This window comes from Lynx canadensis, chromosome E1, assembly GCF_007474595.2.
Source record: "Lynx canadensis isolate LIC74 chromosome E1, mLynCan4.pri.v2, whole genome shotgun sequence".
NCBI lineage: Eukaryota > Metazoa > Chordata > Mammalia > Carnivora > Felidae > Lynx > Lynx canadensis.
This window is the reverse complement of record NC_044316.2, coordinates 27,470,540-27,486,555: the sequence shown is the minus strand read 5'-3', so window position 1 is coordinate 27,486,555 and position 16,016 is coordinate 27,470,540. Positions and strand designations below refer to the sequence as shown.

Here is a 16,016-nt window from a genome sequence, read left to right as displayed (position 1 = left end):
TTTTGGTTTCAGCTCAGGTCATGATCTCACGGTTTGTGAGTTCGAGCCCTGCATCAGGCGAAACCTGCTTGGGATTCTCTGTTTCCCTCGCTCTGCACCTCCCCCATTCACTCTCTCTCAAAAAAAAAAAAACTTAAAAAAAATTTTTTAAATAAAAGAGCCAGTCTCCCAAAATGACACACACTGCAAAAGTTAAAAATGTTCTACTTCAGCAATACTGTACTTCAGCAATGCTCTCAAGATAATAACATTTGTAATCTCAGTTCCCTAAACTGCCTTGAGTACTGGCCTTCCTCTGATATTTGCTATGCAATACATTTGCCAAACTTTGAGACCTGTATGAGCATTGTATATGTTTCTTTCAAGGGTTGTATGAGAAATGGTAAAAGAAAGCAGTTTTGCTATGTTATTATCATGTTAGTTACTCTGGATAATTCTCTTAAAAATGACAAGCTCTAATGATAAGTTTTTATTTGACTTGTATCAAATATTCTTTGATGTGACTATGTTTTAAAATATATTTGCAATTCTGATTTTTCAGAAATAATCACTTTCACTTCAGAGTCAAAATCATAAGAACTTATTCATGCTAAGTGTTATAGCTTTTTGACAGGTAGAAGTAGCTGATGTGGGTGAAGCGTCTAGCTTGATGTTTTATATCTAGCTATTAGTCAGCTAATCCTCCTTCCTACTTCAATGAAAATATTTTCATTCTGTCTGACAAAAAGTAAAAAATTACATTAACTGGGACTAAAAATGTATTGCAGATGACACATTAATGAGACTAATGGTTCTTGCCTTATTCTTTAAAGTTTTCATATTCTTACCTTTGGTGAGCCTACTAGATCCTAGATATTTTAATAATTACACAAAAGATATCTTTTTTCTTGGCAGGGGAGGAATTATAGGGAATAAGATTACAATAAAAGTTTTAAGGTAATTTTAATATAAATTGGAAACAAAAGGACCAAGTAAATCTTGTAAGTATATATTAAAATTCCACTTATGCAAAATATTTGGATGTGACTGGTTAAAATAAAGCATGATAGAAAAGTAAAGTCAAGCAATGCTGACAAAGAGTTTATTTAGGTCTATGGAGAAAAATTTTGACTTATCAAGAAAAATTCAGTTAACTTGGCATGAAAGAAGAAATGGTAATATGGCTTATAAAACATTTGGATTTCAAGGGATGCCATCAGTTTATTTCATAATTGTTAAAGGGCAGTGGCTTCCAAAAAAATTTTTTTATCACAATCAGGATTCAGTATATACTTATGTATGTTTCCAGAATACATACTTAGCCTTACCTCATGTACCCTATCTCCTTTTTTAATTTTTAGATTATTTTTTTATTTTATTTTTTAAAATTTACATCCAAGTTAGTTAGCATATAGTGCAACAATGATTTCAGTAGATTCCTTAATGCCCCTTATCCATTTGGCCCATCCCCCCTCCCACAACCCCTCCAGTAACCCTCTGTTTATTCTCCATATTTAAGAGTCTCTTATGTTTTGTCCCCCTCTGTTTTTATATTATTTTTGCTTCCCTTCCCTTATGTTCATCTGTTTTGTCTCTTAAAGTCCTCATATGAATGAAGTTATATGATATTTGTCTTTCTCTAATTTCGCTTAGCATAATACCCTCTAGTTCCATCCACATAGTTGCAAATGGTAAGATTTCATTCTTTTTGATTGCTGAGTAATATTCCATTGAATATATATACCACATCTTCTTTATCCATTCATCCATCGATGGACATTTGGGCTCTTTCCATACTTTGGCTGTTGTGGATAGCACTGCTGTAAACATTGGGGTGCATGTGTCCCTTCAAAACAGCATACCTGTATCCCCTGGATATATACCTAGTAGTGCAATTGCTGGGTTGTAAGGTAGTTCTATTTTTAATTTTTTGAGGAACCTCCATACTATTTTCCAGAGTGGCTGCACCAGTTTGCATTCCCACCAGCAGTACAAAAGCGATCCTCTTTCTCTGCATCCTTGCCAACATCTGTTGTTGCCTGAGTTGTTAATTTTGGCCATTCTGACAGGTGTGAGGTGGTATCTCAGTGTGGTTTTGATTTGTATTCCCCTGATGATGAGTGATGTTGGGCATTTTTTCATGTGTTAGTTGGCCATCTAGATGTCTTCTTTGGAAGACATGTCTATTCATGTCTTTTGACCATTCCTTCACTGGATTATTTGTTTTTTGGGTGTTGAGTTTGGTAAGTTCTTTATAGATTTTGTACCTATTTCCTTTTTTTAAAAAAAAATTCTGGTCACAATTCATAAATTCATTTCATTAACCACTAATGGATCACAACCTATAATTTGAAAAATACTGATGAATAATAAGGATAGCTAATTTTAGGATTTTTTTCCCTTCAAGACTTAGAATGTAAACATTGTCATTTTATCTGTTTCTAAACCACTCAACTACATACTTTCTTGGTCTCACCTAAACCTTGCTATCACAAAAATTGCACTAGCTCCAAAATCCTATCCACAGGCATCCTGCTTTCAGGCTACAATATTTCGTTCTTCCAGGTTATGTGCCCAAGTGCTCCCAACTACAGTTGTTTCATTACATACAGATCACACTGATTTGCCACTTGTGTCTCTTCTTTCTTAGCCACTTTAAAGTCCAAGGTATAACGTTGTAATCACATGCTTAAAAGATAATAAATTTCCATGTCTCTTCTTCACTTTTTAATACTTACTTTGCAAAAAACCAAATCTTGACAAACTAGACAATTCTTTTTACCTACACATATTCCAACACATGAACATAGATGGAGAAAATCGTACAACCAAAAAGACTGGTTTCATTTAAAAATTGTCTCAAGCTTCCAACAGTCTCTTAGCACTGACAGTCCTACTCTCTTTTTCATACTACATTCTCATCCCTCCTGCTGCATGTACTTTCTTTCTACCCTTACCACCCAGCTGATAACCTACCCCAATGATTCTCAAAGTGTTGTCCCTAGACCAGCAGCATGAACCTCATCTGGGAACTTGCTAGACATGAAAATTTTCAAGTCTTCAGATCTACTGAGTCAGAAACTCTAGGGATGAGACCCAGCAATCTGTGTTTTAACAAGCCTTGCAAGGTAACTCTGATGTCTGCAAAAGTTTGAGAACTGCTGATCTAACCTACCATACTTCATTGAGAAGCCATGCTCTAGAATTTAAGCTCCAGAGGAGAGGTTATTTTTGTTTTGTTTTTAATGTTTATTTATTTTGAGAGAGAAAATGCATTAGTTGGGGAGAGGCAGAGTAGGAAGGAGAAAGAGAATCCCAAGCAGGTTCTGTGCTGTCAGACAGGCACAGAGCCTGACATGGGGCTCGATCCCACAAACTGTGAGATCATGACCCGAACTGAAATCAAAAGTCAGACACTTAAACGACTGAGCCACCCAGGTACCCATTTTTTTAAAAAAATATAATTGACATACAATATTAGTTTAAGGTAAACCACACAGTGATCCAACAATTATATACACTATGAAACACTATACAAAGCTACTACACTATTATTGAGTGTATTCCCTATGCCGTACTTTTCCTCCCCATGACTTATTTATTTTATAACTGGAACTCTGTCCCCCTTAATCCCCTTCATTTATTTTCTACACCTTCCTGTCCTCTGGCAACCACTAGTTTGTTTTCTGTATTAGTTTATTTCTGTTCTTTGTTCATTCATTTGATTTTTGGATTCCACATATAAGTGAAATCATATGGTCTTTTTTTCTGACTTATTTCACTTAGGTTCATTCATGTTATCTTGAAGGCAAGATTTCATTATTTTTTATAGCTAGTATTCAATTGTATATAAACTACATAATTCTTCATCCCTCTGTGGATGGACATTTAGGTTGTTCCCTTACCTTGGCTATTATAAATAGTGCTGCAATAAACATAGGAAGGCATATATCTTTTTGAATTAGTGTTTTTGTTTTCTTTGGGTAAATAACCAGAGGCGGAATTACTTAGTTGTATGGTATCTCTGTTTTAATTTTTTGAGGAACCTTAATGCTGTTTTTCATAGTGGCTACACCAACTTACATTCCCACCAACAGTGTATGAGGGTTACAAAGGCAGGAGTTGTCTTTTTTGGTCATTTATATTCTGAGTGCCAGAATGGTTCCTGGAACACTGTAAGCCTCAATAAGTTACTGTTGAATCATACCTTTAGATGGGAATACTCTTATTTTCTACTAAGAAGTCTAGAAGCCTACCTGCATCTGTACCCATTTTCTTCCTTCCTTCTCCAACTGGTGAAATGTGCCTCATGCTAGCAAAGGTCAGCATTATCAGATATGAATTAGATCTCATCTCTTCTTGCCTTCTCAGGAACTTTGCTCCTTTGGTCATCCCCTGTGTCCTACATTATCTATCAGCCTTTCTCTACTAGATCATTTCCTTTAATATACAATCAGATTCTACACCATTCTAAAATAAGAACAGACTCCCTCTCCTCATATGCCCTTTCAGTTACTGTCCCATTTCTGTTTGCCTTCACTGCCACACTTCCTTGCCTTCCATTTCTAATCCTATTTTCACCTCCAGTATTCAGTGGTTCTTAACAAAGTCAGTAATTTTTTAAACATCTTTATTGAGATATAATTCACATACCATTTAAAGGGTACCCATTTAAAGTGTACAATTCAGTGGTTTCATACATTCAGAAGTGTTTAATCATCACTACAATCCAAGATTTAGAATATTTTCATCACTCCCAAGAGAAACTTCCCACCCATCAGCAGTTACTCCCTACGCACCTCACCCCTCTGCCCTAGGCTACCGCTACTGTACTCTGTTTCTATAGATTTGCCTATTCTGGACTTTTCCTTTGAATGGAATCATAGAGTGTGTGGTCTTTTGTGACTGGCTTCTATCACCCTAATGTTTCCAAGGTTTATCCACATTGTAGCATGTATGTATACTTTATTCCTTTTATGGCTGAATAATAATCCATTGTATGAATATACTGTCTTTTATTTATGCATAATCAGTTGATGGACAGTTGGTTGTTTATGCTCTTTGGCTATTATGAATAATGGTGCTATGAACATACACAAGTTTTTGCGTGGTTACTTCTCTTGGCTATATACCTATAAGTGGAATTGCTGGGCTATATAATAATTAAGCATTTTAAGGAACTGCTAAAGCAGCTGTACTAGATACCAGAAATATTGTTGTAGCTTGTTTTAGAAAAACAATCTGCCATAGTCTGTTCTGGCCACACAATTCACATCCTTCACACATGAAAAATACACTTGCCCCCTCCCAAGAAAGTCTCCCAAAGTTCCATTTCTTTTTTTTTTTTTTTCCAACGTTTATTTATTTTTGGGACAGAGAGAGACAGAGCATGAACGGGGGAGGGGCAGAGAGAGAGGGAGACACAGAATGGGAAACAGGCTCCAGGCTCTGAGCCATCAGCCCAGAGCCCGACGCGGGGCTCGAACTCACGGACCGCGAGATCGTGACCTGGCTGAAGTCGGACGCTTAACCGACTGCGCCACCCAGGCGCCCCCCAAAGTTCCATTTCTTAATGGCATCAGGCTCAGGCTTGAAGTTTAGAAACTCAGTGAGGTCAGGTGCAGATGAGATTCCTTGGGTACAATTTCTTGATGACAGCTCCTGGAGTATAGTTCCACTTGATATGAAAACATGGTGACTAAAGAAGCAAACTAGGGGTGCCTGGTTGCTCAGTCAGTTAAGTGTCTGACATTGGCTCAGGTCATGATCTCACGGTTTGTGAGTTCAAGCCCTGCATAGGGTTCTGTGCTGATGGTGCAGAACCTACCTGGGATTCTCTCTCTCTCCCTGTTTCTGCCTGTCCCAGTTTCTCTCTCTCTTAAAACAAGCAAATCTAAAAAAAAAATTTAAAAAAGAAGCAAACTATACAACCTTCCCATAACTACCCAAATACAATGGTGAGGCTTGAGATACCCTTCCTATTCCATGAGAGGCAATACTCTTTTTATAATCTCTTCCTATGTGGTATGTTCTTCTACAGTTTTAAATACCATCCATACAAGGGCGCCTGGCTGGCTCAGTTGGTTAAGTGTCTGACTCTTGATTTTGGCTCAGGTCATGAGCTCATGCCATGGTTCATGAGTTAGAGCCCGGCATTGGGCTCTGCACTGACAGTGTGGAGCCTGTTTGGGATTCTCCCCCCCACTACCCCGTCCATTTCCTGCTTGTACACATGTACACTCACGCTCTCTCTCTCTCTCAAAAAAAAAATAAAAATAAAAATAAAAAATAAAAAGCAACTTAAAAAAAAAAAAAAAAACATACCATCCATACATTCATGGCTTCTGAATTTCCTGACATCTCTGAGTTCCACGCTAGAATATCTAATAACTATTTGATACCTTTAACTAGGATATCTCACAGATATTTCCAATTTAACATGATAAAATTAACTCTTATTTTCTTCTTCACCCTTTCCTCCCACAAACCTGTTCTTTTCCTGGTTTCTCCATCTAGGGGGAATGATGCCACATTCACCTAGTTGCTCAGTCCAAAACCCAGGACTCAGTCTCAATTCTTTTCTCTGACCTCTGTATTCCAGTAATCAGCAGGTTCTGTATTTTCTTTCTCCAGATTATACTCTTTTTTTCATCTCACCTGGATTACAACAATCTTGTTATTGGACACCCTTCTTTATTCTTGCTCCTTTCGGATTTCCATTGGTAGTCAAAGTCATATTTTAATTAATATGTCTGGTTATGGCATGCCCTTGCTCACAGTCTTCAGTGACTTCCCACTGCACTTTGAGTAAGATCTGAATTCCTTTCCATGGTCCAAAAGGTTCATATAACTGGCCATTGCTTGTCGCTCTGACCTTATTCCCTGCCATCTTTCCTCCTTTTCCACTATCTTCATCTTCTCTGGGCTTTTTTCAGTTCCTCAAACATCCCAAGCTCTCAGAAGGGATCTGTACACATGGTACTTTCTGTGCCTGGAATATTCTCTCCCAACTTCCCACACCCACAAAACTGAATCTTTCCTGTTCTTGAGGAATAGATTCCTGAATCTATTGGAATCCAGGAATCGAAGGTACAGATTCCTGACCATTCTAAGTAGGTATCCCCCTCTTTATTTTCTATCACTGTAACCTGTTTGTTTCTTTTATAAAACTTATCCCAATTTCAACTATTTGTTTACCTATTTATCATGTCTCCCTAACTAGATTATAAGCCCTACTGAGTCAGAGGTCATGTCTGTGTTATTCACCATTGTATACCCAATTCCAAGGCAGAATGCCTAGCACATACTATACACTCAATAAATATGTGTTGAACAGTGTTTAAAGATATAATTTTGTTTTGAGATAAATATATTAATACTAAGTAATTATTAATGTTAAATGGATTATTTCCTAATTCTTACTGAAATAGCCCTTTCTCTTTCAGTAATTGCCCTTCCTTTTTGGCTGCTGCTTTAGCCAGAGCCACGTCAGACGAAGTCCTTCAGAGTGATCTTTCTGCACATTATATCCCAAAGGAAACAGATGGCACAGAAGGAACTGTGGGTGAGTACCTTTCTACATTATTCGCTTAAAAATATTAAAATATGGGGCGCCTGGGTGGCTCAGTCAGTTGAGTGTCCAACTCTCGATTTCAGCTCAGCTCATGGTTTCATGGTCATGGGATGGAGCCCCATGTCAGGCTTTGTGCTGAACATGGAGCCTGCTTGGGATTCTGTCTCCCTCTCTGCCCCTCCTGTGCTCACATGTGTACTCTCTCTCTCAAAATAAACTTTATATATATATTAAAATCTTCTCATGTGTAGTGACACACAGAAAATGTCTACACAACATGAAATCTAATTCTTTATGCACTTATTGATTTTAGCAGAAGAAGGAGAAAAAAATGCAAAATTATATATATTTCAAACTAGTCAATAAAAGGAGGGAAAAAGAAAAAAATACAGGTGTATTTTGAAAATATGTGACAATAATTGGAGCAAGAGACTGCCCTAACAAAATATTATCATAAATAATGCCTGGGTAAATGGAAAGAGTAAAGTGAGAAGTGTGAAGACACAACAGAAAAGATGAGTGAGTGAGGGGAGAGAGAGTTTGAGCAAAACCTATTTAAAACTTTTCACTTACCTTTAAGAATCCAAGTGAAAAATCATATAAAAATTCAAGAAATCAGTTGTAACATAACTTCTCATTCATTATATTAAATTTTATTTCTACCAGTAAATAAACAGAGTTCTTTATGACAACTATGTAACGTGACTTAATTGTATGGATCACTGGACATCTTTTTTCCAGGCAAATTAAGAGGTTTTCTTTTTGAAGGAAGGCCTATTTTATTAACATATTATGCTTATACATATTTGCCAGGGTCTAAAGAAATACCTATTTTCTTATAAATTAGGAATTACTACTCAAATTCATTAAGGAATTTTATTTTTTTTAACTTTTTTTTTTTTAACGTTTATTCATTTTTGAGAGAGAGGGAGCACAAGCAGGGGAGGAACAGAGACAGGGAGACACAGAATCTGAAGCAGGTTCCAGGCTCTGAGCTGTCCCCACATAGCCTGATGCGAACTCACAAACCAGGAGATCATGACCTGAGCTGAAGTTGGATGCTTAACTGACTGAGCCACCTAGGCGCCACCCCCCTTTTAACTTTTTTTTTTAAGGAATTTTAATATTTCATTTTATTCCAACTTAAGCATTTGCCTTTAAACATGGTGTGTAAGGAGCAAAGCATATATTAATGAATCAGAGTAGCTAATCCCAGAGAACTTGAGGCAGATATAAAAGTAAACATTTCTGTTCTTCCTTTATCTCTCTAGATCATTTTTGACAGAAAATTGGCAAGGAAGGAATTCCTCTTCTTGTTTTTACTGAGAGTAATTGATTCACTTGGAACCAAATTGTTCCAGAGACAACTTGGATGGAATTCCTGTTACAAAGCATTGGTCTTTCCTCTGTTACTGATGCATGAAGTAAAAGCCCTGTAATGAAAAGATGAGGGAGATTAAATTCTGCTTCACTGCAGCCTGGGTGATGGCTGACTCAGTTCCAGCTCAGTACAGTGACATTAACGACTAATGAGTAATTTACAGCTGCGAGGGGGTGGATTGCTACTTTGGACAATTTTCGCTTTTTCACACCCTTTTTTATTTTATTTTTCCATTTCAAGCAGCAATTATACATACTGATGTTCTACACTCCCTGCAGAAGGAAAATACTTATCGTAGCAAGATTGAAGTGTTGCCCTGCATGCCTATTTTGGAAGAATATTTGGAACCCCCATAAGATAGCAAAAGTGAAATGGTGGTATCATTGGTAGTTCTGATTTTATGTTTTTTCAATAGATTACCCAGTAATGTCTCCAGGCCATGGCTGTGATTCAGAATGATCTGTTGTAATCTAACTATTTGCAAGTCCTTAATCCTTTTAACCCAAATCACTCAGTGTGAACTGCTGCTGAGGAGAATCTCTACAGGGCATATTGTGTTTATCCACACATTAGAGTGGGAAATGAGCTTACTGAGTAAGGTCTGCTGTCACTGGATTACAGGCACTCAAGTCCCCAATGAAATGCCATTGTCTCTCCTCTTAGTTGTTTCCAAAAACAGACTTAATAAAAATCCTTAACCTAAAAGTTTATGTCACCCATAGCAAAATGTTTGCTAAATGACCTTGTGTGTCTCTTGTCAAACTAAACCAAATTTAGTTTGGCGGATGTAATGCCTATCCAGACAACCTAAAATCTATTTAAAATATCCCAGTGTAAAAATTAAAAACAAGAAGGGGAAAATGATCACTAATACTGAGGAAATTAAAAGAATTATGAAAATTTTGTGTAAATAAATCTGAAAAGCTGGGTATTTTCTAGAAAAATACAAGTTAACAGACTTTACCTAAGAAGAAAGAGATTGAGAAGATTGCCCAGGAGCAGTCTTCCAAAAAGGAGAAAGAATAGGTGATTCTACAAGTGAACATTTTCAAATGATCAAAGACAGATAATTCCAATGTTTCTTAGAATGAATTATCCAATTGCACAAAGAAGGAAAATTTGTAAACCATAACACCGATACCAAAACTTGCCTGAAACAAAACTAAAAAATGATATGAGGGGTCAGTCTTAGCAATCAATGTAAAAAATCTTAAGTAAAATACTTGTATATTGAGTACAATAGTTAATTCATTCAATGTGTATTTTCTTGAGGGCTGACCATATGCTTAGCATGTGCTGAGGAGACCATAAAACAAAAATAATAGGAAGCCTGTTAGCATAATTTGTATATTAATAGGTCAAAAGAAAAACAGCAGAATAATCTCAAAAGATGCCCAAAGAAGCATTTGATTAAATTCAATTATCCATTCCTAATTTTAAAAATATACTTAATAAAGTAGAACTAGATGGGTACCTCTTGGACACTGTAGGACAAAATTTGACTCAGAGCAAAATCTAGCATTTGTGCATAATGTATGCTTAAGAATTTTTTGGTTGCAGGGTGCCTGGCTGTCTCAGTTGGATGATCATGTGATTCTTTATCTCGGGGTTGTAAGTTCGAGCTCCATGTTGGGTGTAGAGATTATTTAAAAATAAAATCTTAAAAAAAAAAATTTTTTTTTTAGTTGCAAGTGACCACTAACAACTCAGACTGGCTTCAGCAAAACAGAATTTATTGGCTACCCTTCAATGTATGGGCTACACGGCTAGATGCAAGGCTTCACATGATTCATCAGAACCTGGCATTTCTCCAAATCTCAGCTGTATTCTTTTTTTTTTTTTTTTTTTAAGTAGGCTCCACACCCAACATGGGGCTTGAACTCACAACCCTGAGATCAGCAGTTGCATGCTCTACCAAATGAGCCAGGCACCCCTCTTTAATTTTGATTTTATTTTCAGGCTCCATTTTCAGGCAAGATCACTGCTAGGCCACCAGGTCTTCAACTGCCCAGGTGCAAATCAAGCAGGAAAATAAGAGTAACTAACTACTCAGTTGCTCTTACATAAATCACAGATTCACTCTAACCAGCCCAGCTTGGGTTATTTCCAATTCCTGAACCCATCACTGTGGCCAGAGGAATGTGATTCTCTAATTAGCTAGACCTGAATCACATGTTTTACCCCTAGATACACAGGAACTGAGAGAAGGAAATGTCTCTGGTAGAAAGAGGAATGTTTGCTAGGTGGCAAAGAAAAAAAACCCAAAAACACATTAAAGCAAAGTTCTGACTCAAAATAGGAAATAAAGTAAAATAATTAGGAATATATTCTTTAAGAAATATGAAGCTCCTGGGGTGCCTGGCGGGCTCAGTTGGAAGAGCATGTGAACTCTGGGTCATGAGTTCGAGCCCTACTTTGGGGGTAGAAAATTACTTTAAAAAAAATCCTATGAGGGGCGCCTGGGTAGCTCAGTTGGTTAAGTGTTGACTTCAGCTCAGGTCATGATCTCATGGCCTGTGAGTTACAGCCTTGCATTGGGCTGTGTGCTGAGAGCTCAGAGCCTGGAGCCTGCTTCAGATTCTGTGTCTCCCTCTTTCTCTGCCCCTCCCTCACTCGTGCTTTCTCTCAAAAATAAACATTAAAAAAAATTTTTTTAATCCTATGTTAAAACTAGTGAGCAACATAAAAAGGATTTAATTAATGAAACAATAATGTTTCAATAATGAAACAACTTGTTTCTAGATAAGACTCAATATGAAAAATACATTAATTTTTTTTTCTTTTGCAGGTTACTCTATAAATTCAAGGTAACCCCAAACACAAGGGCAACAAATTTTCCCCTTCAAACTTGGCAAAATAATTAGAAAAATCATCTGGAAGAATAAACATGTCAAACTACCATAGTGATAGCCTTTTAAAATTAGTATTAGGTAGGAAAACTAGTTCTAATATGAAAACATGTTATAAAGTTACAGTAATTATAAATTTTTTTTTAACATTTATTGAGAGACAGAGAGAGGCAGAATGTGAGCAGGCAGGGGAGATGTAGAGAGAGGGGGAGACACAGAATCGAAGCAGGCTCCAGGCCCTGAGCTGTCAGCACAGAGCCCAACGTGGGGCTTGAACTCACAAACTGCGAGATCACGACCTGAGCCGAAGTCAGTCGCTCAACCAACTGAGCCACCCAGGTGCCCCAAAGTTACAGTAATTATAAAATAATGGCACCACTGTAGAAATTGATGGAGTGAAGGGGCACCTGGGTGGCTCAGTCGGTTGAGCATCTGACTTCAGCTCAGGTAGTGATCTCATGGTCCGTGGGTTCGAGCCCCATGTTGGGCTCTGTGCTGACAGCTCAGAGCCTGGAGTCTGCTTCAGATTCTGTGTCTCCCTCTCTCTCTGCCTCTCCCTCACTCATGCTCTGTCTCTCTGTCTCAAAAATAAATAAACATTAAAAAAAAAAGTTAAAATCGGAGTGAAGCAGAATGGACAATCAAAAAGCATACAAATATTTTAATATTTTAGTAGCTAATTTATGTTTGCATATTCATTTATTCAGTAAACATCTAGTGAGCCCCTGCTATCTGCCAGTTACTGTACTATGATGAATCAAGTATAATTGAGACACAGTCTGTATGTACAGTCTAATTTGGGAAATGTAGAGCACGGGTGTTGGAGTCAGACCTGTGATTAAAAATGGTTTTACTTATTTGTGAAATGTTCTGGAGAAAGAGGATGTAACAAGTACTTAATACATATTATCTATTGGTATAAAATGTGGCAAGAGCTGGGAGGGGGTAGGAACAGATCTACTGGTTTACTAAATACTAGAGGAAGCTGGTATTGCCTCCACCTAACCAATTTACTGTCCAATAGACAGCACAGGTATGGAAATGTTCTCTGCCTATGTTGTCTAATGTGGTAGCCACTGGCTATATGCAGTTACTGAGCATTTGAAATATAGCCAATGTAACCCAAAAACTGAATTCTAAATTTTACTTAAAGTTAAATGGCCACATGTAGCTAGTAAGCAACCTTACTGGACAGTGTGGGTCTATATAAGAAGAGTAATAGACAAGTCAAAAAATAATGGTTTCTATTTGGAACATTATCTGGAAACTATCCCGATAGTTAACATCAGTTATTTGTTTCACCCAACTCCATTCTCCCTAAGTGTTTCCAAATTCACTTATTGTTTTGCAGTCCTCTGTTGTGATTGAGTCAAACTCACACCTATGCTGCTGCAAAGACCAAATGGGTTGGAGTGATACAAATAGGTAATTGCTGGCTGAAAGAATCTCTGGGCAACTGGTGCTTTAAAAAAATAAAGATTGGAGTTTTGTCAAAACAGTAAAAATATTGGCTTGTCTATTAGCTTCAGTTCCTCTCTTATACACACCTCCTCAGGTTGTATTGGCTCTTTGAACTTGGTTTCTTTTTCAAATGTACCCTTGATTTTCAATTAAATAAAAATGTCAAGGGGGGGGCAGAGCCACAAAACATAGGTTACCACCCTGTACTATGTTAGAAAAAAAAAAGGCAACAAAAACCTTGAGATAAGCTTTCTGAATATAATCATTGTTGGAAGGATTTTGAGTAAGAAAACAGGTAAAGGTAGTCACAGATTAAAGCAGCAGCAGGGAAGGGGATAAAAAAATGGGAATCTAAGTTCCTAGGCCATTCTAGAACACAAAGTCTCTCTTCTGGGGATCTGTGTTCTAGATCAGAGGAGTCATGTGCAGCCACTGGCCATCTGGTACACATTTTCACAGGCTGTCAGGTAATATCTGATTTATGTAAAGTTAAAAAAAAAAAAAAGGTTTTTGGAGACTTCTGAATTTTTTTTTACCGGTTTACCTGGGATATAGTAATCTAAAATGCTGGCCTGAGAAAACCTAATCTCCCCCTGGTTATTTAACAGCTGCACTTGAGTAGAGGACAGCTGGAGCTGAGATGGTGTGAGACACTATTCATTGTGGCCTAAAAGGCTTACACATCTGTCATCCATTGAAGGATTCGATTCCAACTCAGAAGTCAGCTCATCTGTTCCACTTGATAGGTAGTAGACTTAATGATCTAGGGTAAAGAATCCTCTGGTTGGTCTTTTTCTATCCAGGGTTACACATACAGACAGAGTTTAAGTACTTTTTCCCTTAGAGACTTTTAAAACTTTAAAAACTTTACTTCATTTGTTAACCTTCTAGCTAAACTATTGAAGCCATTGCCAAAAACTTTAATTAAAAAATTCATCAAATAAGAAAAATGTATATCATTTAGTTCCAAATTATGATCAGTTACAAGAGAGAAAAGTTAGGGAACTGGAGGGAGGTAAAGGAAGAGGTCAGGAAGAAAAAGACAAAAGAAAAATGGTAATCAAAATAAATGTTCATTCCTGTAGTTTGCAAATGAATGATGTTTTTTTCATAGGCCTTTCATATTTCAATTGCTGAATAACTACTGTTCATATTTCAGTCATTCTTCTAAGCAGGGGGTGCTGGCTCTCCAGATAATAACCATGGCAGCCAACCAAAAGGGAGCCACTGCTGTGGAGCTGAACTAGATAGCAGTGGTCAGAGCACTTTGAGGGTTGGAAGAAATCCAGTCTAGGAGTAGAGCCAACCCTGGCCAGAGGTTTTCTCCTTATGACATAAGGATATCAGTGGCAGCTGCTGGCTGATGATTTTCTACCAGATTGGTTGTCATTTTCTCTCTTCAGAAGCAACATTTCATTTTTCTTGAGAAGAGGAATTTCTTCTATTAAGGAGTTTGACTAAGGTGACCTACTTCTGTCTTTACCAAGCAGGCTAGTGAAAAGCAGCTTTAAATGGCTCTTCACTGGGGGTGTCTGTGTTTCTTTCACAGAGATTGAGACAATGAAATTGGCGCGTTCTGTCTTCAGCAAACTACATGAGATTTGCTGCAGCTGGGTGAAAGACTTCCCTCTCCGCAGGAGACCCCAGCTTTATTATGAAACATCAATCCATGCCATCAAAAACATGCGCAGGAAAATGGAAGACAAACATGTCTGCATTCCTGACTTTAATATGCTCTTCAATTTAGAGGTAAAGGGCACTTCTCAAGAATCCATGAGATTTAAAAAACAAAACAAACACCTTCATGGTCCTATTTTCTGATAGTATCTCTGATGGGTTGGAGGACTAAAGGCAGAGTGGCACAAATTTGCTTGCATTAGACAACAGAAAAGTAACTATTTTATGTTATTTTGGGGGTTTTGTTTTATTTAAAGTACGCTTTACGCTCAATGTAAACCCCAGATCAAGAGTCGCATACTCCACTGACTGAATCAGCTAGATGCCCCTATTTTATGTTATTTTGAATAAATAATATATCCACATGGTTCAGAATTGGAAAAAAAAAATCTCTTATCCTTTTCTCACAGACAGTGCTCTTCCATGAAGACAAGGGAAGTACCAAATTTTTGTGTAAATTTTCAGAGTTATTCTATAAACATATAAGCAAAAAGAAAAACTGTCATACCTCAATAAAGCTGTTGATTAAGTTCCCACATTACTGTGTTGTTGAAGCAACATAAAACACAAACATAAAAGAATGTGAGACTGAGACCGTTTTCTGATTTCATGTGATTTTCTTTTTAAAATCTTGGTTTCTGATACAGGAAAGTAGCTGGGAATTACATTTCGTGAATCTCTGTGACTGACAAATTGGATCATATGAGCCTTGTCAGCTTAATAACCATTTTCTTGTTATCTTCCTCTTCTTTTTCTATTAAATGTGTTAGGTTAGTGCAAACAGAGGTAGGTTTGTTTCCTTTGCCTGTCACTTGCCTCTTTTCTTCACTCAAGTCCATAACTTAAAAATTACAATGTAGTAATTTATACAAAGCACAATATTTCCTTCATTTGGCAGCTAAATTTAAATTTTAGCTGACTGTCAGGGTCTGCTAAGCAGTGATAGTAGGTTGATAATTGGTGCTTATGTTACAAAGATAGATCAGCTTTGTTTCCAAATATCTTTAGACTATCTGGATATCTCTGTTTCCAAATGTTACCATGCCTGTGCAAATATAACCTAAAAAGCTATATTGTATGATAAACAACCCTTCTA

At 37.2% G+C, this 16,016-nt stretch overlaps 1 protein-coding gene across 1 annotated transcript in view; it reads left to right on the top strand.

The window, feature by feature from the left end:
• Positions 1 to 16,016, top strand: part of PPM1E (protein phosphatase, Mg2+/Mn2+ dependent 1E) — a 227,555-nt gene that overhangs the window by 196,594 nt on the left and 14,945 nt on the right. Inside the window, exons 2-3 of the mRNA XM_030295986.1 lie at positions 7,425 to 7,543; positions 14,793 to 14,992. Of these exons, the coding sequence (XP_030151846.1) occupies positions 7,425 to 7,543; positions 14,793 to 14,992 (319 nt within the window). The remainder of the gene's footprint in view (positions 1 to 7,424; positions 7,544 to 14,792; positions 14,993 to 16,016) is intronic.